Source organism: Delphinus delphis, chromosome 4 (genome assembly GCF_949987515.2).
Source record: "Delphinus delphis chromosome 4, mDelDel1.2, whole genome shotgun sequence".
Taxonomy (NCBI): domain Eukaryota; kingdom Metazoa; phylum Chordata; class Mammalia; order Artiodactyla; family Delphinidae; genus Delphinus; species Delphinus delphis.
The window spans coordinates 133,382,996-133,410,926 of NC_082686.1; the positions used below are offsets into that span (position 1 = coordinate 133,382,996).

Sequence of the window (27,931 nt, forward strand, 5' to 3'; positions counted from 1 at the left end):
CCATTCTGACTGGTGTGAGGTGATACCTCATTGTAGAAAGAGAAAAACGAATACCGTATGCTAACACATATATGTGGAATCTAAAAAAAAAATGGTTCTGATGAACCTAGGGGCAGGACAGGAATAAAGACGCAGATGTAGAGAATGGACTTGAGGACACGGGGAGGGGGAAGGGTAAGCTGGGACAAAGTGAGAGAGTGGCATGGACATACATACACCACCAAACGTAAAAGAGATAGCTAGTGGGAAGCAGTCACACAGCACAGGGAGATCAGCTCCGTGCTTTGTGACCACCTAGAGGGGTGGATAGGGAGGGTGGGAGGGAGACGCAAGAGGGAAGAGATATGGGGATATATGTATACGTATAGCTGATTCACTTTGTTATACAGCAGAAACTAACCATTGTAAAGCAATTATACTCCAATAAAGATGTTAAAAAAATTTTTTTAAATAAAAGGATTATAAGGTTCACAATTTGTTATAATTCTGATAAATGTTACTGTAGCAAAAAAAAAAAGAGTACTGAATTAGAAATTAAAAGATTTATTGTGAGAGTTAGTTTGATACCAACGATCTTGGGCAAATCGTTTCACCTTTATGGTGAAATGGCTTCTGTTTATTCATTTGATAGATGGGAGTAGGAATTCAACTAAATAATCTAAAACCATTCATGTTCAAATTCCAAGTCCATAATTATTCAGTGATAATTTGTCTAATATTGCAGTATGTCTAAATAACTACTAACTCTACCACTAGGGGGGAAATCTATAATCAGATACTACTTGTTAAGTTTCCAAAAGCATAATGAAGTTATAAGAACAAGTGGAAAGGAACAATGGAGCGATGTAACTGATCACCCAGTAACTCTATCATATATGTATGAGGACCATTCTTTGCAATGCCAACCCTTATTTCTTTAATGCTAATTACTTAAAGTACTTTAGATCTCTTAGGAATTACTTACAGAATCTACATTTATTATAATATCCTTAATGGTAGCAAACGTTCATCCTTTTAAGTGGGATTTTGATATTTATATGCAGTGAAAATGATGATGAAATGCATATCACTATGATAGAACGACATCACCCGAATCTGACTCTAAGGAACAAGCCTGGTGTTTCTCGGTATTCCTAAACTAGCTCTGAGGGCACTCCAGGAAGTATCTCAGGCAGTGTGTAGACTCTGTCCACAGTCTGCTTAGGTACCAGCTCACAGGTCAATCCTCACTGGGATGAAGGAAAGACCTGCTGGCCTGGAAGGACAGTCTCACTGCTTTAAGGCAGAAACATTTCACCCAAGGGCACATCTTTTTACCTTTAATCAAGTTCTCTAGATGTGAATGGTAAAACAGAAATAGTTCTCCCTACTGGGACCTGAACACAAGGCAGATTCTATCAGTGGAACAAACTATTTTAAGATAACTTGCTGATACATGAGTACTGGGGGAAAAAAAAAACTGACTTATTTAAGGAAAGCAAAACAAGTAGGTAAGTTCATGTTTACTTTCGGAAGTAGGAGAGCAAGTCTCAAAGCACTACTTATATTTACTAGTTGCAAGTATACAACATTAAATGGTTTGAAATAATTCAACCATAATACATGCAGTAGTTATCAAATCATTATTTCTTTGTCTACCTTCATATTACTAGATGATTGGTCTCCTATAACAAAACAAAGACTAAGAGTTGATTTATAATTATAAAATTACTTCTATTGCCACGCCTTTCAAATTTTGCTAAGCAATATGAATTTTCATGACTACTTTGTAAGTATTACCTTTAACAAATGAAAAAAATTACTGACATTCAGGAAAATTAAATGACTTGCTCCTAATCTTGTGGCTAGAATATGGCAAAGCAAGGACTAGGCCTTGGGTCTTTTCTTCAAGTGTTCTTTCTATGCTACAAATGCTTCAGCACAGGGGTTAATGAGTTAGTGACACTTTAACCTGGGTGTTTATAAAATTCTGAACCACAGAATTGCTTGATCTTGAAAATCTGAACCTCACTTTTGATTTGCAAATGAGGTGGAGGGGAGAGAGTCAATCTTAAATTTTTTTTCTCATTGTAAATTAACACACGCTCATTTTATAAAACTCAGAAAATTAAGAAACGAAGATTTTCTATAATTTCTCTTATTTCCCTAAAATAAACCATGTATGCAAAATCTGGAGGAATATTTATGGCTAAATGGCTAAGTAATAAACCAAACTTACTGTTAAATATTTTGTTTTCTTCATTTGTTAGACAAATATCCTCATCCCAATTAAGCATGTAATTCAAATCAGAGTGATTTTCAAACTATTTAAACTTCTCCTACTCTTCCCCTACCGTCCATGGGCTCCTACCACTTTTTCTGGTGCAGGTTCAGACTAAGTCAAATCCATGTGTCCCACGGCTGGTCAGAGCCCTGGGAGAGGACCACTCGGCCCAGGGCAGAGGATGTGGCATTGTCACCAGAGGCCCTCCTAACTCTACTCTCCCCAATCATGGTATACAAGTGTCTGATTGACAAAAAAAGATATTAAGCATAGCTTAAAAAAATACAACTAATCCTTACAGGAAGATTACAATGTGTCAGGTATTGTTCTAAGCAATTCAGATATTCTGTACCTCATATGGCCATGAGTTAAGGTCAGACTATTATTCCCACTTGACAGATGAAATGTGCAGAGAGGTTAAGTAACCTGCCCAAGGTCTCACAGCAAGTGGCAGAGCCAGAATCAAACCCAGTTCTGTCTTACATGCATACATAAAACAGGTTTAACAAGGCTACTGAATGCAAAGTTGTATACAAAAGTCAAATATATTTCTCTATTTCACAACAAAGGAAATTTAAAGATAGATTTATTTTGGCAATAAAAATATCAAATACTTAGGAATAAACCTAAGGATTATAAAAGTTCCAAACAAAAGACTGTATGATTCCATTTATATAAAGTTCAAAACAGACAAAAATAAACAATGCTATTAGAAGTCAAAATATGATCCCATTTTTGTGAACATCTATCTCCATAAAAGTGTATCTTGGTGAAATATATCTATGCATTCATAAACACATGTATATATAACCATATGAACACAGAAAAGCCTATGGACAGACATGTACCAGGTTCATAACTCTGATTACACTGTGAGGGATGTGAAATGATCTACATAAACATATAGAAATACTTCTGTTAATGGTAGTTATCACAGAAGAAAAGGCATGAGGAGGATTTCTTCCTTATATGTATTCACAATAAATAACCCCAGCCTTCCCCTTCTCTTATACACACCACACAGGCGTGGGGTAGGTCCTCACCATCATGCTCATAGCCAGTCCTATTTTTCTTCAAATGGCAAAGAGGATTTTATTTGTTAATAATTAATATATTTAGTATGTTTTTCCCGTGAAAATAACTATATATTTGTTTGCTGAGTCATGACTGCCTAGAGTGAACGTCAGCATCAGGATGATGGGGTGACTAGCAGGATGAGTAGAATGAGTAGGAACGATTTCATGTATTTTTCCATTTACTGCAAGTAAAGACAGGCACACAAGGCAGAGTAGAACTGCAATTACTTATGTCACTTCTGAACAGCAGAAAACCGGTGGCAGAGTGTCAAAAATCCCAAAGTATATACAACTTTCCCTGGGGATGCTGACAGGACATTATTAAACAATCATTAAAGAAACAAACCAACAAACACACATTACTGAATAACAGTATTTGAAGTCATGGGGAATTTGTTTCTTCTTTTAGAAAATATTTCACTCTGGCTTTGGCAGCAGAAAGAATTATTCCAGATTCTCTTATTATCCAACCTATTCCTGGGAATTAAATCCTTGGAGTTCAGAAAAATAAACCAACTCTTTAATTCTACTATTTAAGCCTCCGAAACAATCACTTACTGAAAGGATGCCTCTGGTATCCTAAAATGGTTACTGTAGTGAATAGTTTCCAGAAGGTTCCCAGGGAACAAATCACTGAGGCAATAAATGATGGCATCAGACAAGACCTCTGGGACTTTGATACTTCAAAGATAAGAAAGAGGCTCCAAAAAACAGTGCTAGATTCTTTTATACACATGCCCTCAGTTTTCCCCACAATTCTAAGTACGCTTCATTCTAATTTTACAGATAAAGAAGATTTTGCCTAACAATTATTTGCTCAGGCTCAGAGAGGTATAATATGAAGCCCCCATGATTTCAGCTGGGTCTTTTGGATAAAGCTCATGTTCTTTCTGGTACACCAGGTTGCTTGTGGACATACTGAGAATTAAGTGTTTAAGTAATAAGTATCTCTAGACCAGCGGTCCCCAACCTTTTTGGCACCAGGGACCGGTTTTGCGAAAGACAATTTTTCCACGGATCGGGGGGCGAGTGGGTGGCGGGGACGGTCCAGGCGGTAATGCGGGCGATGGGGAGCGGCAGATGAGCTTCACTCGCTCACCACTCACCTAACAGGCCGCGGACCAGTACCAGTTCACAGCCCAGGGTTTAGGGACCCCTGCTCTAGACTATTGCTCAAAACAGTTTATATTAGGTGAGAAAACTAACGATTTAATTCACTTTAGTACTAAGTATACTTCTAAAGAAAAAGTAGACAGGCTTAAAATAAAACCACAAATCTCAAACAGTATAGGTTGAACATTGTTATTCTTTTGCTCCTGCATAAGAATTCAGGTTTAATGTAATTGTATAAGGGCAGGAGGACCATTGGGTAACCTCTGTCTGTGTGTACATGAACTCAGTGGAGTTTACTTAGATCATGCTGGGCAGTACCCAATAAACAGTTTATGGGAACAGTGGTAAAGGACTTCTGATGGTGACAGTCATTTGGGGTATAATCTATTTTAGGAAAATCTATAAATCAAATCCTGAAATTACAAAATTTATAAATCAGAGGATAATCTACTTACCCAAGTTTACCAAAATATTTTCTGATTTACAAAGTCTCTATCAGAGATTTTCTTTAAAGCTCTACTATCCAAAAACATACTTCAAATAACTTAGCTTCTCCCAAAACCTATCTATATCTAACTATTCTGGTATACATGAAATTGTATAAAGTGATATATTCCTCCAAACAGAAAATACGGTCATCCTTCGGTATCTAAGGGGGACTGATTCCAAGAGTACTCGAGGATACCAAAGACCGTAGACTTGGACCCTCAAGTCCCTTATAATAAATGAACACAACCCTACAATGAATATAGTCGACCCTCTGAATCTGCAGATGCAAAACCAGTAGATACAAAGGGCTGATAGTATATTTTACTAATGCTTTCAAGATTAGGATTTTAGACACAAATCCAACATAACGAAGTGTTACTTATAGAAATGGATTTGAAATTAGTTACAGAATTTATAATAAATTAATATTTGTGAGTAATATCATCAAATTATGCTTTTTATTTTGAAGGTAAAAAAGTAAACATTAAAAACCAAGGAAATAGTTCTGTATTAAATGCAACTTCCTTGAAGTACATTTTATAAAATCTTTCCCCAGAAACCATTATTTGTTTTTCCTACCCTTCACTGACCCAGACTCATGAGGAATACCACAGACATTGAAGATTTCTTCTCTGTCGCTAATGAGTTCATTTTCTTCCAAGAAGGCAATATACATTAAGGTACTATAAATGGGTCTGATCAACTTTGGGTGAATATTAATTATGAAAGAATTTATAAATCTCTCATTCTTTTGATTTTATTAAGTCATTCTTGGACAACATTTACTCACTACTCCATTATCTATATAATTTACTTATTTAAGCACTATTCAGTACCAACTATGTGCCAGATTCTGCCAGTTCAATTATTCCCTATTTGAATACCAATTTACAGGGATCCCTTAGAAATATGAACTTTCTACCTCTGAAGAATACTGGCATCCCAATCTCTGCTCAATCTTCGGATGGCACTGTCTGTGTACCTCTTGCCTCTTTCCCTTTCCCTATGATATACTCAAGACTGTTGCCTCTAAGAAGCCAGGTGGAAAAAACATGGAGGTGATAGATATTAAGATGTGTTTTTGGAAGGGAGGATGAAAAGGGACCTTGATCTTTCTTCTACCCGATTAGTTCATAACGCAGGCTGCTGAGTAGAAGTAGGTGGGTAATAACTATGACTAGGAATAATTATGAAAACAACTTATTTTCTCTACTAGAGCATCAGGGAAAGATAATCAATAATAAAAAGTACAAAAAAGGAAATACAAATTTGCTATAAAAACTGCCAGATAGAAACAATCCTTCATTCTCACCACATGATACTTACTTGCCATCTGTGTCTGACGTAGCTGCATAGTGCAAGGGTGTGCATCCTCTTTCATCAAGGTCATTCACACTTGCTCCTGAGCCCACAAGAGCAAACAGGCACTGGTAGTTGCAGTTGGCAGCAGCATAGTGCAGTGGAGATCTTTTTGCCCAAGTTAATTAAAAAAAAAAAAAAAAAGTCAGGGACACAAACCAGTAAACAAGAGCACAGTTGATCCACCCAGTTATAAATATTTATAGAAAGCCTGAGATTGATTTCTGCCATATACCTAAGTCTTTTGGAGGGCCAGACAGAAAGCTTGGAGGAGAAACTAAGATGGCAAAGAGCCTCTAAGAATACAAAATAAGACAGGAACACAATTAAATCATTTCATGGTCCCCAGACAGTAACAATTCCAGTCTTTTGAGTGAATTACAGATATCCTTCATATTCTGCTCCAAAACTTGAAAACTTATTTTTTTTCCCTCCCTAATGCCATCAGCAATCTGAGAAAACTTTCATTTAACAAAGCTTCCCCTATACTAATAGAGATGTTTCATAGGTAGCAGCTTCTGTTCCTGTTTCAGTAGAGGAATGAAGAGTAAGAAAAATACAGAAGCTTTAAAAAGAATGCTGATATATCAACTATATGGTAGAGCTGCACAGTAATATCAGATTCCTCAAGCAGAAAATGCATAGTTTTGAAGGCTGTTCATCATTTTGAAGAGTTTAGAGTACTGTTAATTTCTAGAGATGGAATATTTGTAGCTTACTTCTTCTCAGTTACTGAAATGAAAAAGAATATTACTAAATTTAGGAGTTTCTGTCTTTAGATTAATAAGCTATGATTATCCATGACCTTTCATTAAAAAAAAACAAAACAGAAGAAGAAGAAGAAAACAGAAAAGTGAAGGTAAATTTAGTCCAGAGTCTTCATGGTATAATTTTTTCTAAAATATTTACCTGGTGAAATGACAGTTAAGCATTATTTTACTTTATTGGATAATAGTATAATATAGTAATAGTATTTTTGAAAATGCAATTAACCCTGAATTACTTTCAAGCTTCTAAACTCAGAATGTGCCCTAATTGTAGTACAGAATGCGTCAAGTGCTACAAATTAACTAATATAAGCTGGATTAAAGTACACTTATAAAAATAAATTAGCTATAAATTGCACTCCAAAGTCAAACAAAGTGATTTTTGATTTTGTGGGTCATTAGTTCCTTCAATTAGCAGGCTTATAAGAACAGTCTGTTCTTCAAAATAATTATGGGGTCAGATAGTCATTTTTCCTTTTCTTTTCTTATATGTACTTCTGATTCCCTACCACACGTAATTCTACTGTGCACTGGCCCAATCCCATGCACTGACACAGATTCACACACACCCTCTCTTGTCACATACTCTGATAAAATTCTCAAACTCCTGATACACAATTTTGCTCATATTGCCACCTCTATTTTTTTTAAATTGAGGTAACACTAGATTATAACATTATAAGTCTCATGTGTACATTATATTTAGATTTCTGTACACACTACAGCATGCTCACCTCTATTTTTCAAACTGCCTTCTGTCCTTTCCTATGTGGTTCTAACAGACTCCGGGTCAATTCCTATTCTAAGTAACTTAGTAGATCATGGTGGCTTTAAGTACTGCAATCACAGATGCAAGTAGCAATGAGGCCTGGGGCTGAACAGTGAGACTGCAGATTGGCTGGGTGACTACAAAGGGACTCTGCATTCACAGGTGCTTTCCTGTGGGTCACGCTCAGGGTGTGTGCGGAGAGTCAGAGAAGAGGAGAAAGAAAAATTACACATCGATTTGTAACCTGTTTCCTCCCTCTTTCTAGTGCTCTGGAACCAAATATAGGCAGCAGAGTCTCTAACAAAAGAATGACTTGAAGGAATGGAGAACTACCACTGAGCTCCAGCTCTTGTGGGTTTTTTGAGGGAGCATAGGTACCATGCGGTTTTATATTTTCATGGCTATGATTATGGGAGGAGGAAGAGGAATGACATCACAAGAGGTATAGAAGTGCTTATAAAGTAAAGCTGTGGCTGGTAGCCTGGGGCTATGGCAGGGGCCCAGCTGGAAGAAGGCTGTGGGTGAGAATGAATATTCAGAAGTTATCTACTTATTGGGGCCTCTCAACAAATCATGATCACAATGCAAAAGTCATAGATTTATTCAGTTAACTCTCAGAAGCCACATTAGGAGGTCAAGAAAGTCATTAAGTAAATAACATTAAGTAGGCTTTACAGAGGAACTGTATCACACCCTACCTTCCAAATTTATCCTTTTTGTTGAAGTCTGCACCAGTGTTCAGCAGAAGGTTTAGGCACTCCAAATTCCTACCCAGGAAAAATACATTGAGAAGATGTAATTGTAATGAAATTGTAATTATAATGAAATTGGTAGGTTTAAATAAGTATAAAAGCGTGTTTTCAAATGAGGCAGAGTGAATAAAACATTGTGATTTATATTTTATGAAACAAAAAAAAAACTGCCATGATCAACTATCCTCTTCTTAAAAAAAGTAAAAATTTTGTTAACATACCCTCCAGCTGCAGCTGCATGTAGACAGGTCCTGCCAAAATCATCTGGGGTATCTATATCAAATCCTACAAGAATGAATATATCTTATGTAATAGTATAGGTATGTTACTTTATATTAGAGTATTACATTAAAAATATGTAAAAAAAAAATCACACACCCCCAATCTTAAACAAAACTATGAATTACAAGTAGGTAAAAATTAATTGAAAATAGATTAACAATGTACAGTATTTAAAAAAAAATTACCACTAAAGGATTGGGAGTTTTAGAACAAATGCTAGAGTACTTGTTTAAAAGTCATAGGATTCAATGGAATATTATTCAGCAATAAAAAGAAATAAAGTACTGATACATGTTTATAACACTGGATGACCTTTCAGAACATTTCTAAGCGAGAAAAATCAGTCACAAAACCACATCTTGGGTGATTCCATTTCTATGAACTGTCCAGAATAGGTTAATTTATAGAGGTGGAAAGTAGATTAATGACTGCTTAGGGCTGGGGGGAGGGAGGAAATGGGGAACTGACTGAAAATGAGGGTTTTTTTTTGGGGGGGGGTATGAAAATGTTCTAAAACCCATTGTAGTCATGGTTACATACCTCTGTGAATATACTTAAAAAATAAGACATTGATGAAAGAAATTAAAGATGATACAAATAGATGGAGAGATATACCATGTTCTTGGATTGGAAGAATCAACATTGTGAAAATGACTCTACTACCCAAAGCAATCTACAGATTCAATGCAATCCCTACCAAACTACCACTGGCATTTTTCACAGAACTAGAACAAAAAATTTCACAATTTGTATGGAAACACAAAAGACCCCGAACAGCCAAAGCAATCTTGAGAAAGAAAAACGGAGCTGGAGGAATCGGGCTTCCTGACTTCAGACTAGACTACAAAGCTACAGTAATCAAGACAGTATGGTACTGGCACAAAAACAGAAAGATAGATCCATGGAACAGGATAGAAAGCCCAGAGATAAACCCATGCACATATGGTCACCTTATCTTTGATAAAGGAGGCAGGAATGTACAGTGGAGAAAGGACAGCCTCTTCAGTAAGTGGTGCTGGGAAAACTGGACAGCTACATGTAAAAGTATGAGATTAGATCACTCCCTAACACCATACACAAAAATAAGCTCAAAATGGATTAAAGACCGAAATGTAAGGCCAGAAACTATCAAACTCTTAGAGGAAAACATAGGCAGGACACTCTATGACATAAATCACAGCAAGGTCCTTTTTGACCCACCTCCTAGAGAAATGGAAATAAAAACAAAAGTAAACAAATGGGACCTAATGAAACTTCAAAGCTTTTGCGCAGCAACGGAAACCATAAAGAAGACCAAAAGACAACCCTCAGAATGGGAGAAAATATTTGCCAATGAAGCAACTGACAAAGGATTAATCTCCAAAATTTATAAGCAGCTCATGCAGCTTAATAACAAAAAAACAAACAACCCAATCCAAAAATGGGCAGAAGACCTAAATAGACATTTCTCCAAAGAAGATATACAGACTGCCAACAAACACATGAAAGAATGCTCAACATCACTAATCATTAGAGAAATGCAAATCAAAACTACAATGAGATATCATCTCACACCAGTCAGAAAGGCCATCATCAAAAAATCTAGAAACAATAAATGCTGGAGAGGGTGTGGAGAAAAGGGAACCCTCTTACACTGTTGGTGGGAATGTAAATTGATACAGCCACTGTGGAGAACAGTATGGAGGTTCCTTAAAAAACTACAAATAGAACTACCATATGACGCAGCAATCCCACTACTGGGCATACACCCTGAGAAAACTATAATTCAAAGTGTTCATTGCAGCTCTATTTACAATAGCCCAGAGATGGAAACAACCTAAGTGTCCATCATCGGATAAATGGATAAAGAAGATGTGGCACATATATACAATGGAATATTACTCAGCCATAAAAAGAAACGAAATTGAGCTATTTGTAATGAGGTGGATAGACCTAGAGTCTGTCATACAGAGTGAAGTAAGTCAGAAAGAGAGAGACAAATACTGTATGCTAACACATATATATGGAATTTAAGAAAAAAAAATGTCATGAAAAACCTAGGGGTGAAACAGGAATAAAGACACAGACTTACTAGAGAATGGACTTGAGGCTATGGGGAGGGGGAAGGGTAAACGGTGACAAAGCGAGAGAGAGGCATGGACATATATACACTACCAAACGTAAGGTAGACAGCTAGTGGGAAGCAGCCGCATAGCATAGGGAGATCAGCTCCGTGCTTTGTGACCGCCTGGAGGGGTGGGATAGGGAGGGAGGGAGACGCAAGCGGGAAGAGATATGGGAACATATGTATATATATAACTGATTCATTTTGTTGTGAAGCTGAAACTAACATACCATTGTAAAGCAATTATACTCCAATAAAGATGTTAAAATGAAAAAAATAAAAAATAAAATAAATAAAATAATATGAATGAAAAAAACCACTGTATTGTAAATTTTAAACAGGTGAATTGTATGATACATGAATTATTTCTTAATAAAACTTTTTTTTTAAACCCATAGGTGCTTTGATACTTGCACGTTAATACTAACACTGAGAAGAGGTTTTTAGAATTCTCCTTCATAGATAAATGGGTATGTGATGACTTGTGGACACACATACACTTAAAACATTCAAAACACAATTACCTCACTTAAAAGATATCATTAAGAAAAACTCACTGTCTGTCTCACAATATGTTAATTTTCACTGAAATTTTCCCGTAATTCTTTTAGCAATCAAGAGTATTAATATACAAAATCTGTTCAACTTTCCTAACACGCTAAGAAATAGAATATCATTAAAAATTAAATCTTATATATTTAGTAATTCTATGCATTTAATAAGGATAATTTTGTAGTAATAGTTATAGAAAGCTATTGATCCTGTTTTGCTTCAAACTGATTATGTGGTATTTTAAGACAGTAATTAGATATGGCATAAATAATTTCACAAACCTACAAGATATTGTAAACTGGCCACTGGCTCTTAAAAAGGAAGCATGCAAATGAAGATATTTTACTTCTAGACACAAAGGGACTGCTCTAGAAATATTCCACACCCCATTCCCCAACTAAGAGAGAGAGGAGGAAATCACTGGAAAAATAAAACCTTTCCCAGAGCTGAAGAGAAAATCAAATCTTAAAATTAAAGGGTCCAACATCTTCTAGGAGGGGTTAATAAATGATCCACACATGGACATATCTATATGTGATTCTGGAAAAGCAGGATAAAGAGACTGTATTAAAATGGGAGATGGCGGGGGGTGGTTTGGGGAGGTAAAAGGGGATAATCTGTCTGTGAAGGTTCCACTTACCAGAAGAAAGAAGTTTCCTACAGCAATCTGAAAAACCACTTAAGGCTGCCAAATGGAGGGGGAACATTCCATGTATGCCACGCCTAAAGTGAACAGGACAGTGTCCTCATCACAATGCAATCACTTAAATAAATTAAAAAGAAACTATTCAATACTTAACTTATCCAGCAACTTTCCTCTTAGAGCAGGAGCAGGACTTTTCAACCTCAGCACTACCATCACTACCATCACTATGGATTTTCTGGGGGGCTGGGTTATCCTGTGCCTGTAGGATGTCATCAGTGCCCCCAGGTTCTACCTACACTGGATGACAGTAACACTCTCCTCCCCAAATTATGACAACCAAAAATGTCTCTAGACATTTGCCTCAGGAGCAAAACCCATTCCCCCTGCCCCGATGTTGAGAATCATTACCACAAGGCAAAATGTTTAAGAATGTTCACTGCAGTAATTTTTGTCATAGTAAAAACTTGGAAGCAACTTGTGTTTGTAAATGAGAATGAATAAAAATTGTGAAATCTTTACACAAGAATTAAATTTTATAAAATGAATGAACTAGTTACGTATAGAGATGAGGAAAAAAAGCCCAAATTTATATCTACATGGCTAAACCAACAACTTCATGTAAAAAAACAAAAAAAAAAGTTAAAAAGTGTACAGTAGCATACCATTTACAGAAAGTTTAACAGAAGATTTAAAACATGTTAATAAACATATAAAAAAGGTAATAAAAATTTAAAAACATACATAAGAATGATAAACATCAATTTAAAAGTAGGGTGTTTCTTTCTGCAGAGCATGCAAGAGAATCCATCTTTCAAACAAAATCTTACAAGGAAACTTTAGTATGTTATTCATAATCTAGAAAGAACTGGGGTAAAAAAATATAAAAATACCCTATGCTGGTTTACCAATGAAATCACATTAAACATTCTATTCTATTACATCACCAATAAAAAGAGGATAAATCTCAAGCAATTAGTACTACATTGAGGACAAAATCCACATGTTTCCCTGACAAGGCATCAACACTACCTTGGGAAGTACTTACTTTGCAGTGTCAGCACCACTTGTAATTAGAGTGTTGATTAGCAGCTCATGGCCGTACCTTGCTGCTATGTGCAAAGGGGTGTTGCCATTCTTGTCCTCACAGTCGATTACTGCTCCTGCAATAAAGGACATACTATCAGACACTGGACTAATATAACGATCAAGTCAAATCTATTACATGGAAAGTGATATAAAATGCAATTATAAAAAGCACAAACTAATGGGTATAGCAATTTAACCATAGATTTCATCCACAGCACATTTACTGGGCCAGGCACTGGGGTTAGATTTCACACTTAAAGCAATTTTGTGAACAAGCATAAGATTTTAACAGATTTAAAAATTACAAAAGGGTTCTGGGCATCCAATAAGTTTGGAAACCACTGTATTTAAACGAAATTAAACACATTTCTTTAGAGTGAGACTTTCCAAAGCTTTAATGTGCACACTCTGTGTCACCAAGAAGACAGCATGCAATATTTTATGAATTATTTGATCATGAGCTTATTCCTACCCTTTCCCTGCAAAATCAGAACAGCTATTGTCTTCAGGACTACTAATAAACAGTTCCTTGGAACATGGCTTGTGAAAATACTACTTTAAAGTACCCAAAGGTTCTTTTTATTTAAAAGTTTAGCCTGCCTAGTACTAATTCAAATGCAAAAGAAGACAAGTTCAGAAAAGAAATGAAAACGCTAAAAACAGGTCAAGATAGTCAGAAGGGAAGAGAGAAATGAAACAAAGTTTTCTTAATATATAATACAGTTCGCAGTAGAAAGGCAGAGTTTTCTATCTAGCATGTTTTAAAAAAGCCAACACTAACTGCTAGAGAAATTATATTTATAATCTAAGGGAAACAATACAAAAATAAATGAAAAACAAAATTACAAAAGATACATGTACATGGCATTTAAAATTCATTATCTGATTTTCATGAGCTCTGATATCAAGTGTCAAAAATGTGTATACTGCTATGACAATTCCTCAATACCATTATGTGGATGCTTTTACTACACTTAAGAAAAAAAACAAACAGAAATACTTTTTACCACTCTGGATAATGGTTTGTGATCTGGAGAATCTACCGTGGAGGGCAGTCATGTGCAGTGGGGTTTTTCCATCTTTGCTCTGAAATAAACACACAAGAGATTTAAAATTCTTGTTATATCTGTACCATGTAATTGTTAGTTTTATTCTGAATATCCTCTTGCAACTTTACTCTGTAGAACTATTACACTCAAGCGTTAAGTTTAACTGAAGCCTGTGGCAGTAAAACAGCTGTTTGAAATTATGAACTAATTTTTTAGTATGTATATCATAAAGCACAAATATACAGAAACCTCAATGCCCATAGTTTTAAAAAGGCCTGGAGTGGTGGGTGTGGTGTAATCTTAGCATCACTCCTATTTCAGGTAGGGGAACTGATGCACAAAGGATATTAATGATTCGACCAAGGTCACATCACTGGAAGTGGTACTGCCAGGATGTGCTGCCCACAGTTCAAAAATTTCACACTGCTACAATTCTTTTGTTCTAAGAAATGCTGAATCCCTCCTTGACCAAGGAAAAGTGAATGTTAGAATTAACTTCAGAAACTATAATTCACTTAAAAAACTTTACACATTATTTTGTTTATAATTATTTGTAACAAATAATGTTAGCTATTTTCTCAAATTACTTAAAATAATAAACCAGACTGGCCTTGTATGTGTGTTTGATGTAGAAATTCTGAAATTCTAGAGGAATTCCACATATGAAGAAAAACAACGCCTGAGTTAGGTGATATCTTTTATTGCGAGTTAGGTAAAGTCTTTTCTTCCCGAAAATTATTTTGTTAATCAAAACATACATGTGACCATCACAAAGGAAAGAAGTATTTGGGGTATTTTGTTTATCTGACCAAAATTTAAAGTACACGGTGGGGTGGGAACAGGTGTGACAGCTATCTGGGTTGACAACTGGATATATTGTGAGAAACTGTATATTTCTTGCTTTCAACCTATATACAATTGGGGTTCTGTTCTCTACAGTAACTGATTATGGAATAAACACTTGAAGAGTGGGGAAAAAAAATCGGTAAGTGACAAAATCAATGAGGCAGTGTTCATGATAAGCAAGGTTATGAAAAACCAGGGCTATACTGCTTTATAAAAACCATTCATTTTGGGGACGAGGGGAAGATGGCGGAAGAGTAAGACGTGGAGATCACCTTCCTCCCCACAGATGCACCAGAAATACATCTACACGTGGAACAACTCCTACAGAACACCTACTGAATGCTGGTAGAAGACCTCAGACCTCCCAAAAGGCAAGAAACTCCCCCACGTATCTGGGTAGGGCAAAAGAAAAAAGAATAAACAGAGACAAAAGGATAGGGACGGGACCTGCACCAGTGGGAGGAAGCTGTGAAGGAGGAAAGGTTTCCACACACTAGGAAGCCCCTTCGCGGGTGGAGACTGCAGGTGGCGGAGGGGGGAAGCTTCGGAGCCGCGGAGGAGAATGCAGCAACAGGGGTGCGGAGGACAAAGTGGCGAGATTCTTGCACAGAGGATCGGTGCCGACCAGCACTCACCAGCCCGAGAGGCTTGTCTGCTCACCGCCGGGGCAGGCGGGGCTGGGAGCTGAGGCTCGGGCTTTGGTCAGAGCGCAGGGAGAGCACTGGGGTTGGCTGCGTGAACACAGCCTGAAGGGGGCTAAGTGCGCCACGGCTAGCCGGGAGGGAGTCCGGGGAAAAGTCTGGACCTGCCGAAGAGGCAAGAGACCTTTTCTTCCCTCTTTGTTTCCTGGTGCGCGAAGAGAGGGGATTAAGAGCGCTGCTTAAAGGAGCTCCAGAGACGGGCGTCTAACAGCGCACACCCCAGAGATGAGCATGAAACGCTAAGGCTGCTGCTGCTGCCACCAAGAAGCCTGTGTACGAGCACAAGTCACTATCCACACCCTGCTTCCGGGGAGCCTGTGCAGCCCGCCACTGCCAGGGTCCCAGGATCCAGGGACAACTTTCCTGGGAGAACGCACAGCCTCAGGCTGGTGCAACTTCATGCCAGCCTCTGCCGCAGCAGGCCGCCCCGCACGCCGTGCCCCTCCCGCACCCCTGGCCTGAGTGAGCCACAGTCCCCGAAGCAGCTGCTTCTTTAACCCCGTCCTGTCCGAGTGAAGAACAGACACCCTCCGGTGAACTACATGCAAAGGCTGGGCCAAATCCAAAGCTGAACACTGGAAGCTGTGCAAACAAAGAAAAGAAAGGGAAATCTCTCCCAGCAGCCTCAGAAGCAAAGGATTAACGCTCCGCAATCAACTTGATGTACCTGCATCTGTGGAATACATGAATAGACAACGAATCATCCCAAATTGAGGATGTGGACTTTGAGAGTAAGATTTATGATTTTTTCCCCTTTTCCTCTTTTTGTGAGTGTATGCTTCTGTGTGAGATTTTGTCTGTATAGCTTTGCTTCCACCATTTGTCCTAGAGTTCTATCCGTCTGTTTTTTAAAAATTTTTTTCTTAATAATTATTTTTTATTTTAATAACTTTATTATATTTTATCGTACTTTATTTTACTTTATCTTCTTTCTTTCTTTTTTTCCTTCCATCCCTCCTTCCTGCCTTTTCTTTCTTTCCTTCTTTTTCTTTTCTTCCTTCCTTCCTTCCTTTTTTCTTTCTTTCTTTCTTCTAATTCTTTCTATTTTTCTCCCTTTTATTCTGAGCCATGTGGATGAAAGGCTCTTGGTGCTGCAGCCAGGAGTCAGTGCTGTGCCTCTGAGGTGGGAGAGCCAACTTCAGGACACTGGTCCACAAGAGACTTCCCAGCTCCACATAATATGATCTCCATCTCAACACCAGCACCCAGCTTCACTCAACAACCAGCAAGCTACAGTGCTGGACACCCTATGCCGAACAACTAGCAAGACAGGAACACAACCCTACCCATTACCAGAGAGGCTGCCTAAAATCATAAGTCCACAGACACCCCGAAACACACCACCAGAGGTGGACCTGCCCACCAGAAAGACAAGATCCAGCCTCATCCACAAGAACACAGGCACTAGTCCCCTCCACCAGGAAGCCTACACAACACACTGAACCAACCTTAGCCATTGGGGACAGACACCAAAAACAACGGGAACTACGGACCTGCAGCCTGCAAAAAGGAGACCCCAAACACAGTAAGATAAGCAAAATGAGAAAACAGAAAAACACACAGCAGATGAAGGAGCAAGATAAAAACCCACCAGACCTAACAAATGAAGAGGAAATAGGCAGTCTACCTGAAAAAGAATTCAGAATAATGATAGCAAAGATGATCCAAAATCTTGGAAATAGAAGAGACAAAATGCAAGAAACATTTAACAAGGACCTAGAAGAACTAAAGATGAAACAAGCAACGAAGAACAACACAATAAATGAAATTAAAAATCCTCTAGATGGGATCAATAGCAGAATAACTGAGGCAGAAGAACGGATAAGTGACCTGGAAGATAAAATAGTGGAAATAACTACTGCAGAGCAGAATAAAGAAAAAAGAATGAAAAGAACTGAGGACAGTCTCAGAGACCTCTGGGACAACATTAAACACACCAACATTCGAATTATAGGGGTTCCAGAAGAAGAAGAGAAAAAGAAAGGGACTGAGAAAATATTTGAAGAGATTATAGTTGAAAACTTCCCTAATATGGGAAAGGAAATAGTTAAGCAAGTCCAGGAAGCACAGAGAGTCCCATACAGCATAAATCCAAAAAGAGATACACCAAGACACATATTAATCAAACTGTCAAAAATTAAATACAAAAAAAACATATTGAAAGGAGCAAGGGAAAAACAACAAATAACACACAAAGGAATCCCCATAAGGTTAACAGCCGATCGTTCAGCAGAAACTCTGCAAGCCAGAAGGAACCGGCAGGACATATTTAAAGGGATGAAGGAGAAAAACCTGCAAGCAAGATTACTCTACCCAGCAAGGATCTCATTCAGATTTGATGGAGAAATTAAAACCTTTACTGACAAGCAAAAGCTGAGAGAGTTCAGCACCACCAAACCAGCTTTACAACAAATGCTAAAGGAACTTCTCTAGGCAAGAAACACAAGAGAAGGAAAGGACCTACAATAACGAACCCCAAACAATTAAGAAAATGGGAATAGGAAAATACATATCGATAATTATCTTAAATGTAAATGGACTAAATGCTCCCACCAAAAGACACAGATTGGCTGAACGGATACAAAAACGAGACCCATATATATATGCTGTCTACAAGAGACCCACTTCAGACCTAGAGACACATACAGCCTGAAAGTAAGGGGATGGAAAAAGATATTCTATGCAAATGGAAACCAAAAGAAAGCTGGAGTAGCAATTCTCATATCAGATGAAATAGACTTTAAAATAAAGACTATTACAAGAGACAAAGAAGGACACTACATAATGATCAAGGGATCGATCCAAGAAGAAGATATAACAATTGTAAATATTTATATACCCAACATAGGAGCACCTCAATACATAAGGCAAATACTAACAGCCATAAAGGGGAGATCGACAGTAACACATAGTAGGGGACTTTAACACCCCACTTTCACCAATGGACAGATCATCCAAAATGAAAATAAATAAGGAAACACAAGCTTTAAATGATACATTAAACAAGATGGACTTAATTGATATTTATAGGACATTCCATCCAAAAACAACAGAATACACATTTTTCTCAAGTGCTCATGGAACATTCTCCAGGATAGATCATATCTTGGGTCACAAATCAAGCCTTGGTAAACTTAAGAAAACTGAAATGGTACCAAGTATCTTTTCCGACCACAACGCTATGAGACTAGATATCAATTACAGGAAAAGATCTGTAAAAAATACAACACATGGAGGCTAAACAATACACTACTAATAACGAAGTGACCACTGAAGAAATCAAAGAGGAAATAAAAAAAATACCTAGAAACAAATGACAATGGAGCCATGATGATCCAAAACCTCTGGGATGCAGCAAAAGCAGTTCTAAGAGGGAAGTTTATAGCAATACAATTCTACCTTAAGAAACAAGAAACACGGGCTTTCCTGGTGGCGCAGTGGTTGAGAGTCCACCTGCCGATGCAGGGGACACAGGTTTGTGCCCCAGTCCGGGAAGATCCCACATGCCGCGGAGCGACTGGGCCCTGTGAGCCATGGCCGCTGAGCCTGCGCGTCCGGAGCCTGTGCTCCGCAACGGGAGAGGCCACAACAGTGAGAGGCCCGCGTAACGCAAAAAAAAAAAAAAAGAAAGAAACAGGAAACATCTCAAATAAACAACCTAACCTTGCACCTAAAGCAATTAGAGAAAGAACAAAAAACCCACAAAGTTAGCAAAAGGAAAGAAATCATAAAAATCAGATCAGAAATAAATGAAAAAGAAATGAAGGAAATGACAGCAAAGATCAATAAAATTAAAAGCTGGTTCTTTGAGAAGATAAACAAAATTGATAAATCATTAGCCAGACTCATCAAGAAAAAAAGGGAGAAGACTCAAATCAACAGAATTAGAAATGAAAAAGGAGAAGTAACAACAGACACTGCACAAATACAAAAGATCATGAGAGATTACTACAAGCAACTCTATGCCAATAAAATGGACAACCTGGAAGAAATGGACAAATTCTTAGAAATGCACAACGTGCCAAGACTGAATCAGGAAGAAACAGAAAATATGAACAGACCAATCACAAGCACTGAAATTGAAACTGTGATTAAAAATCTTCCAACAAACAAAAGCCAAGGACCAGATGGCTTCACAGACGAATTCTATCAAACATTTAGAGAAGAGCTAACACCTATCCTTCTCAAACTCTTCCAAGATATAGCAGAGGGAGGAACACTCCCAAACTCATTCTACGAGGCCACCATCACATTGATAACAAAACCAGACAAGGATGTCACAAAGAAAGAAAACTACAGGCCAATATCACTGATGAACATAGATGCAAAAATCCTCAACAAAATACTAGCAAACAGAATCCAACAGCACATTAAAAGGATCATACACCATGATCAAGTGCGGTTTATTCCAGGAATGCAAGGATTCTTCAATATATGCAAATCAATCAATGTGATAAACCATATTAACGAATTGAAGGAGAAAAACCATATGATCATCTCAATAGATGCAGAGAAAGCTTTTGACAAAATTCAACACCCATTTATGATAAAAACCCTGCAGAAAGTTGGCACAGAGGGAACTTTCCTCAACATAATAAAGGCCATATATGACAAACCCACAGCCAACATCATCCTCAATGGTGAAAAACTGAAAGCATTTCCACTAAGATTAGGAACAAGACAAGGTTGCCCACTCTCACCACTCTTATTCAACATAGTTTGGAAGTTTTAGCCATAGCAATCAGAGAAGAGAAGGAAATAAAAGGAATCCAAATTGGAAAAGAAGAGGTAAGGCTGTCACTGTTTGCAGATGACATGATACTATACATAGAGAATCCTACAGATGCTACCAGAAAACTACTACAGCTAATCAATGAATTTGGTAAAGTAGCAGGATACAAAATTAATGCACAGAAATCTCTTGCATTCCTATACACTAATGATGAAAAACCTGAAAGTGAAATCAAGAAAACACTCCCATTTACCACTGCAACAAAAAGAATAAAATACCTAGGAATAAACCTACATAAGGAGACAAAAGACCTGTATGCAGAAAACTATAAGACACTGATGAAAGAAATTAAAGATGATACAAATAGATGGAGAGATATACCATGTTCTTGGATTGGAAGAATCAACATTGTGAAAATGACTCTACTACCCAAAGCAATCTACAGATTCAATGCAATCCCTACCAAACTACCACTGGCATTTTTCACAGAACTAGAACAAAAAATTTCACAATTTGTATGGAAACACAAAGACCCCGAATAGCCAAAGCAATCTTGAGAAAGAAAAACGGAGCTTGAGGAATCACGCTCCCTGACTTCAGACTAGACTACAAAGCTACAGTAATCAAGACAGTATGGTACTGGCACAAAAACAGAAAGAAAGATCCATGGAACAGGATAGAAAGCCCAGAGATAAACCCACGCACATATGGTCACCTTGTCTTTGATAAAGGAGGCAGGAATGTACAGTGGAGAAAGGACAGCCTCTTCAATAAGTGGTGCTGGGAAAACTGGACAGGTACATGTAAAAGTATGACATTAGGTCACTCCCTAACACCATACACAAAAATAAGCTCAAAATGGATTAAAGACCGAAATGTAAGGCCAGAAACTATCAAACTCTTAGAGGAAAACATAGGCAGAACACTCTATGACACAAATCACAGCAAGATCCTTTTTGACTCACCTCCTAGAGAAATGGAAATAAAAATAAACAAATGGGACCTAATGAAACTTCAAAGCTTTTGCACAGCAAAGGAAACCATAAACAAGACCAAAAGACAACCCTCAGAATGGGAGAAAATCTCTGCAAATGAAGCAACTGACAAAGGATTAATCTCCAAAAATTTTAAGCAGCTCATGCAGCTCAATAACAAAAAAACAAACAATCCAATCCAAAAATAGGCAGGAGACCTAAACAGACATTTCTCCAAAGAAGATATACAGACTGCCAACAAACACATGAAAGAATGCTCAACATCATTAATCATTACAGAAATGGAAATCAAAACTACAATGAGATACCATCTCACACCAGTCAGAATGGCCATCATCAAAAAATCTAGAAACAATAAATGCTGGAGAGGGTGTGGAGAAAAGGGAACACTCTTGCACTGCTGGTGGGAATGTGAATTGGTACAGCCACTATGGAGAACAGTATGGAGGTTCCTTAAAAAACTACAAATAGAACTACCATATGACCCAACAATCCCACTACTGGGCATATACGCTGAGAAAACCATAATTCAAGAAGAGTCATATACCAAAATGTTCATTGCAGCTCTATTTACAATAGCCCAGAGATGGAAACAACCTAAGTGTCCATCAGCGGATGAATGGATAAAGAAGATGTGGCACATATACACAATGGAATATTACTCAGTCATAAAAAGAAACAAAATTGAGCTATTTGTAATGAGGTGGATGGACCTAGAGTCTGTCATACAGAGTGACATAAGTCAGAAAAGAGAAAGACAAATACCGTATGCTAACACATATATATGGAATTTAAGAAAAGAAAAATGTCATGAAGAACCTAGGGGTAAGACAGGAATAAAGACACAGACCTACTAGAGAACGGACTTGAGGATATGGGGAGGGGGAAGGGTAAGCTGTGTCAAAGCGACAGAAAGGCATGGACATATATACATTACCAAATGTAAGGTAGATAGCTAGTGGGAAGCAGCCGCATAGCATAGGGAGATCAGCTCGGTGCTTTGTGACCGCCTGGAGGGGTGGGGTAGGGAGGGTGGGAGGGAGGGAGATGCAAGAAGGAAGAGATATGGGAACATATGTGTATGTATAACTGATTCATTCTGTTATAAAGCAGAAACTAAAACACCATTGTAAAGCAATTATACTCTAATAAATATGTAAAAAAACCCATTCATTTTACTTCTATGTAGTATTCTGTAGGACAACCAATTAAAAAACTTATAAACTGAATAATTACAAATCTAAGTTCACATTCCAATTCTAGTCATCCACAACCTGATCAAGGACAGAAAAATCAAAATAGAGAATGGAATGGGAGGAAAAGATGAAGGAGAAAGGTGCCTTGATAAGGAGAACTTTAGGGTCAACAAATATAATATTTTTCCTCCAAGGCAAATGTCAAAGCCTTAACTTGTTAGTCAAACAATAATTCGATAAGCATCGATTTGACAAATACAGGAAACATAGTGTCAGGAACGAAGATATATTCTTGAATGAATGCAAATTCTTATGCGTTGAAAACTCACTGCTATCAACAATTTTTACATAATGTCAGTTGGACGGTACCTCAGAAGTCATCAACAACTTAGGGAGTGTGTTTCAATGGAACTCGGCAGTAAGATAACTGGGCAACTGCACATCAGCAGGATGTCATACGTCCTTAGACAAAATTAAAGCAACTTTTATGAAATCTATTTTTAAACCAGCATCATGGTCTGTTGTCTTCAAATCTACTTAACCACCACATCTTAACTGTTTTGCTAAAACATTCCCTTGTCATGTGTAAAATCTACCACTGAATTTTCTAAATCATTAGGGAGGTAACTTCAAATAAAACCACTGCTAAGCATTATACTACAAGTGACCCTCTTGTAGAACTGATTCTCATCTCAACATTTCAAAAGAAAATACAGACTTAAAAATAATCATAGGTACTAGAGTCAGCTACGTAGGCAATGACATGAAGCAAGCGATTAATTATCTTCAAATTATAGTAAACAGTCATGTCTAAATGGCACTGTATAAAATAGAAAGCCTAATTTTTACCCAGCCCCATATAAACTAAAAAATGCATAATAGTTAATGATATAGGTAAGCCTCTTATTTCATGATACTTAATATTTAACAAAGATAATTTTAACTACAGCCCCTTTATCATAAAGGGGTCTCACAGAGACTAAAACTACTTGATGAGATCTTTTCGTTTGAAGAATATGAAGATAATTTCAAAGTTTTTATTTTGAAAAACTCTTCATTAAAAAATATTACTAGGCTTTTGAGGAAACAAGTAACTAACTTCCCACCCCCACAAGAATTCTGATATTTTTTCTAGGCACTGATTATCCAAACAGCAGGAATTCTTCAAATCAAAATAAGTAGTTTGAACTTATCAGTAAATATTTAGAAGTTATTTAAATTATTAAAAATAAAACTTTAGTTTAGTTGGTGATTTGATTGAGAACTGAAAGCTTTAAATGTATATTCGTAAAAGAGACATTTTAACCAGAAAGGAGTTCTTTATGATATCTCATGCCCTTTCCTTCCATAAGTTGATATGTATAAATTTTGTCCTTTAGCTGGCAAGGGGCAATTTAGAGCAACGACCTAATTATAGATGGGCTTGCTGCTGCTACAGCTGTCAGAGTGGGTCAGTGGCATCGTTAAAGGATTTTCTAAAGTTAGACAGGTAAGAAAATGGACTCCTTTCTCTATCAGTCTGAAAAACACTGGCTCATCACACCTACAAAAGAAGCTGAAATTTTATGCAATGAAAGCTCTGAAAACATTTGAAGCTTAAATGTTTTTACTAATCCTAAACGGTTCAATTTTGTTTGTGGTTTTCTTTTCTTTACACCACAAGACATGGTTTGGCAAGTGCTCAAAGAATGAATTAATAAATTAATACAGAAGCAATCAGTGAAAGCATCTTGGAAAATATAAAATGATGATTACACATTATGACGTAGTTATGTTCAAAACTGTGGTTGCAGGTGCATTTCCAAAGAATTATGCAGTAAAGTACGTACATTTTGGCTCCAGAATTTTCACATATTTTTAAATTTAAATGTTCACTCTTGGAAGTGAATGACCAAAAAACCAAAAAGCAACTATTCTTATATGTAAAACACTGTATCAGTCTTCTAATTTTTCTAACACTGTGAAAAATTTCAAAACAGAAAAGTTGAAAGAATATTACAGTGAACACCCATATACCTACCACCTAGAGTCTACCACTAACATTTTACTATGTGAGCATTATCATACATCCATCTCTCTACCCACCCGTGCAATTAAGTGATGCTTTTTTGGGGGGGGGGGTAGGCCACACCGCGTGGCATGCAAGACTAGGGATCAAACCTGTGCCCCCTGCAGTGGAAGCGTGCAGTCTTAACCACTGGACCGCCAGGAAAGTCCCTAAGTGATGCTTTTTAAAGTCAGCTGCTGATATCATTACCTATTACCTCTAAACACTTTGGTATGCATATCATTAACTAGGGTTCAGTATTTGTTTGATTTGTAACCTTCTACGGGAACATTTACATGCAATGAGACATACAAAAAATGTACCACCTGATGAGTTTTGACTAACACTTATTTATATAACAAAGTTGTCAAAATACAGGACATTACCACCACAGAGAAAGTTCCCCCACGCCCCCTTTTCATCAGTCTCTCCTCCCAGAGGCAACAATTGTTCTCTCTTTTTTTTATTTCCCCAACTATAGCGTATGGAACCCCATATAACTGGAATTTTGTCTGTTCTAAAACCTTATATAAATGGAAATAGTGAATATATTCTTGTGTAACGCTTTCACTCAGCATAGTATTTTTAAGATTCATCTGTGTGTTATCAGTAATTCACTCCTTTTTAGTAGCTACTGATACTACAGTGAACTCCTAAATACTAGATAGGGATTCTGATATTACTTCATACCTTCATATTGACATCGGCCCCATTGCCTACTAGAAGCTCTAAACACAATGCTCCATGTGTTGATGCAGCAGCAAAGTGCAAAGGAGTAAACCCTTTTTCATTCTTTTGATTTACATTAGCACCACAGTCTATAAGTTCATTCACGACAACATCTTGTCCATTGTAGCAGGCTACATGAAGAGGTGTATTTCCATAGGCATTTGGTTCATTCATCTATTGGAAGAAAAAAATTGTCAATCTTAAAGCAGTCTTCCTAATTATCGCTGTGAGCTATTTTAGCAACACTGTGGTTGAAATCTAATTATTAAAGTGAGAAACAAACAGGGATAAATACACAGATATGGCTTATAATCTTAAACTTCAATAAAAAAATGAACATAACAACATTTTGGTGTCAAACGATTTTGTAGCTTCAGGGAACATAACTCATATATACGATGTCTACTTCATGACAAAACTGAATGATTCCAAGAGATATTTTAGGAAAATGAAAACAAATAATGTATTTTTAAAAGCATTCTAGGGAAGGGACAACCACAGAATTAATTCTAAGAATCATGAAAAATGAACACAAACTGAAAATTCTGACACATATTGAAAAACACGCATATTTTCTGCTATTTACAGTGACAAAAGGTTAATAAAGTTGGTGATTAGTAGAGAGAAAGATTTTTTTAAAAATGACTGACATCCTTTTCTATTTAATTCATTTTTGCAACAAACTTGGGCTTTAGATATTTTCCAGCCTACATACTGACATTTTACCAAAATGAATATGCTCAAAAAATATAGTCAACATTGAGAAATAATTCATGTAACTGAAGTTTCCTTTCTATTTCTTAAAAAATATATTGGATGAATATTTTAAAGTTTACATAACTTTTCTGTGGTAAAGAATTGTACTTTCGCTCCTGTCTTCTGGGAGGTCATCTATGGCACACCTGACAGCTGTGTCCTTGTCCAGGGTGGGAGCTGGCTACCCTGGACCTGAGAGCAGGAGCAGGCACAGCGGGTCTTTAGGGCAGGGCCAACCACACCACATAAACCAATCATGTGATGGAGGGGAGGGGCTTTGGGTCCGCTGGTATCAGTGGACTTGGAGACTGAAATCAACCATATGAGCAATTTTGATCAATCAATCATGCCTATGTAGTGGAGGCCCAATAAAACTCTGAAAACAAAGCTCAGGAGTGCTTCTCTGGTTAGCAATACTATGTGCATATGTCACGTTCTGATGCTGGGAGAGTAAGGAGTCCTAACTCTGTAAGGAGAGGCCAATGGAAGCTTTGTGTTTAGAATACTCTTAGACTCTGCCTTGTGTGTCTCTTCCTTTGGCTGATGTTAATTTGTATCTTTTCTGCATAATAAACCATAACTGTGAGTATAATAGCTTGCAGTGAGTTTCTGGAGTCCTTCTAGTGAATCATCAAAACTGAAGTCAGTCCTGTGTGGAGACTGTGCCCTCTAACCTTGTGGTTGGCCCCAACTTATCACAACTTTATTTAACATTTTCTTTTCTCACATCTCTGGTAACAGAAATTAGAGGAAGTGAAAAAGCAACAGTTAACTTTAGTCAGGTTATCTAGATTTCATCACCAAAAGCTGGCGGACACAGAAAAGATTCTCCCTCGGAGCTTCCAAAACTTTGAGAGATTAAATTTATTGTTTTAAGTCACTCACTTCAGCTCTAGGAAACTACGTCATGCAATTGGAGGCCACATGTCACTAAATGGCTCTAAGTCTGGCCACTTTTTCTGAAGAACACTCTCACCAGAGTTTATAATTTTGCTGTCAATAACATAAGCTTTAAAAATTGCACCAGAATGGACTTGAAACAGTGATCAGAAACAAGGCTATCTCATTTATCTAGATCAAGGGTCTCTTAAGGCATTATGTCACTCTGTTGAAACAGAGCTAGGAACTGCTGAGTTGAAATAAAACTTTCATCTGTTTGCACTCTACAAGCTTCTACCTAACAATGTGTTTGAATTTTTGATCCCTACATTTTCAATAACTAAGTGCTTCACAAAGTTCTTAAATTAAATTAATAGGCTATCCAGCTCCACAGTTCTGCCACGTATTCTTTGTCCAACCAGATTACCACCTATCTTTCTGTCTTTGCAGCTGATCTAAACTACCTCCCTCTCTCCTTCTACCTGGCTGCTTTTTCATCTGTGTTTTAAAGACCAGATGAGTTTGTCAGAACTGTGCCTAAAGGATGGACTGTGGGAGTTCCAGGTATTCTTAGCTATCCCAGTTCCGTAATCAAATATATTCAGATGAAGGAGCAACCCCTCTGAACCAAAGAGATCATACAGTAAGGAACACTTGCAGCTAATGGGCCAGAAGCCTCTAGTTTTCCTGCCTGCCTCTGGCCAATATCCTGTAATGTGAACAGCTACGGTCATTTAAAGGAA

General features: G+C 37.4%; 1 protein-coding gene across 6 annotated transcripts in view; it reads right to left on the reverse strand.

Annotated features, from left to right (window-relative positions):
* ANKRD28 (ankyrin repeat domain 28) overlaps positions 1-27,931 on the reverse strand; it is a 186,682-nt gene that overhangs the window by 25,203 nt on the left and 133,548 nt on the right. For all 6 annotated transcript variants that reach the window (XM_060011496.1, XM_060011495.1, XM_060011492.1 and 3 more), the window contains 7 exons: positions 25,515-25,727; positions 14,266-14,344; positions 13,218-13,332; positions 12,167-12,249; positions 8,810-8,873; positions 8,535-8,603; positions 6,268-6,408 (listed from right to left, as the gene is read on the reverse strand). In XM_060011496.1, the coding sequence (XP_059867479.1) occupies positions 6,268-6,408; positions 8,535-8,603; positions 8,810-8,873; positions 12,167-12,249; positions 13,218-13,332; positions 14,266-14,344; positions 25,515-25,727 (764 nt within the window). The remainder of the gene's footprint in view (positions 1-6,267; positions 6,409-8,534; positions 8,604-8,809; positions 8,874-12,166; positions 12,250-13,217; positions 13,333-14,265; positions 14,345-25,514; positions 25,728-27,931) is intronic.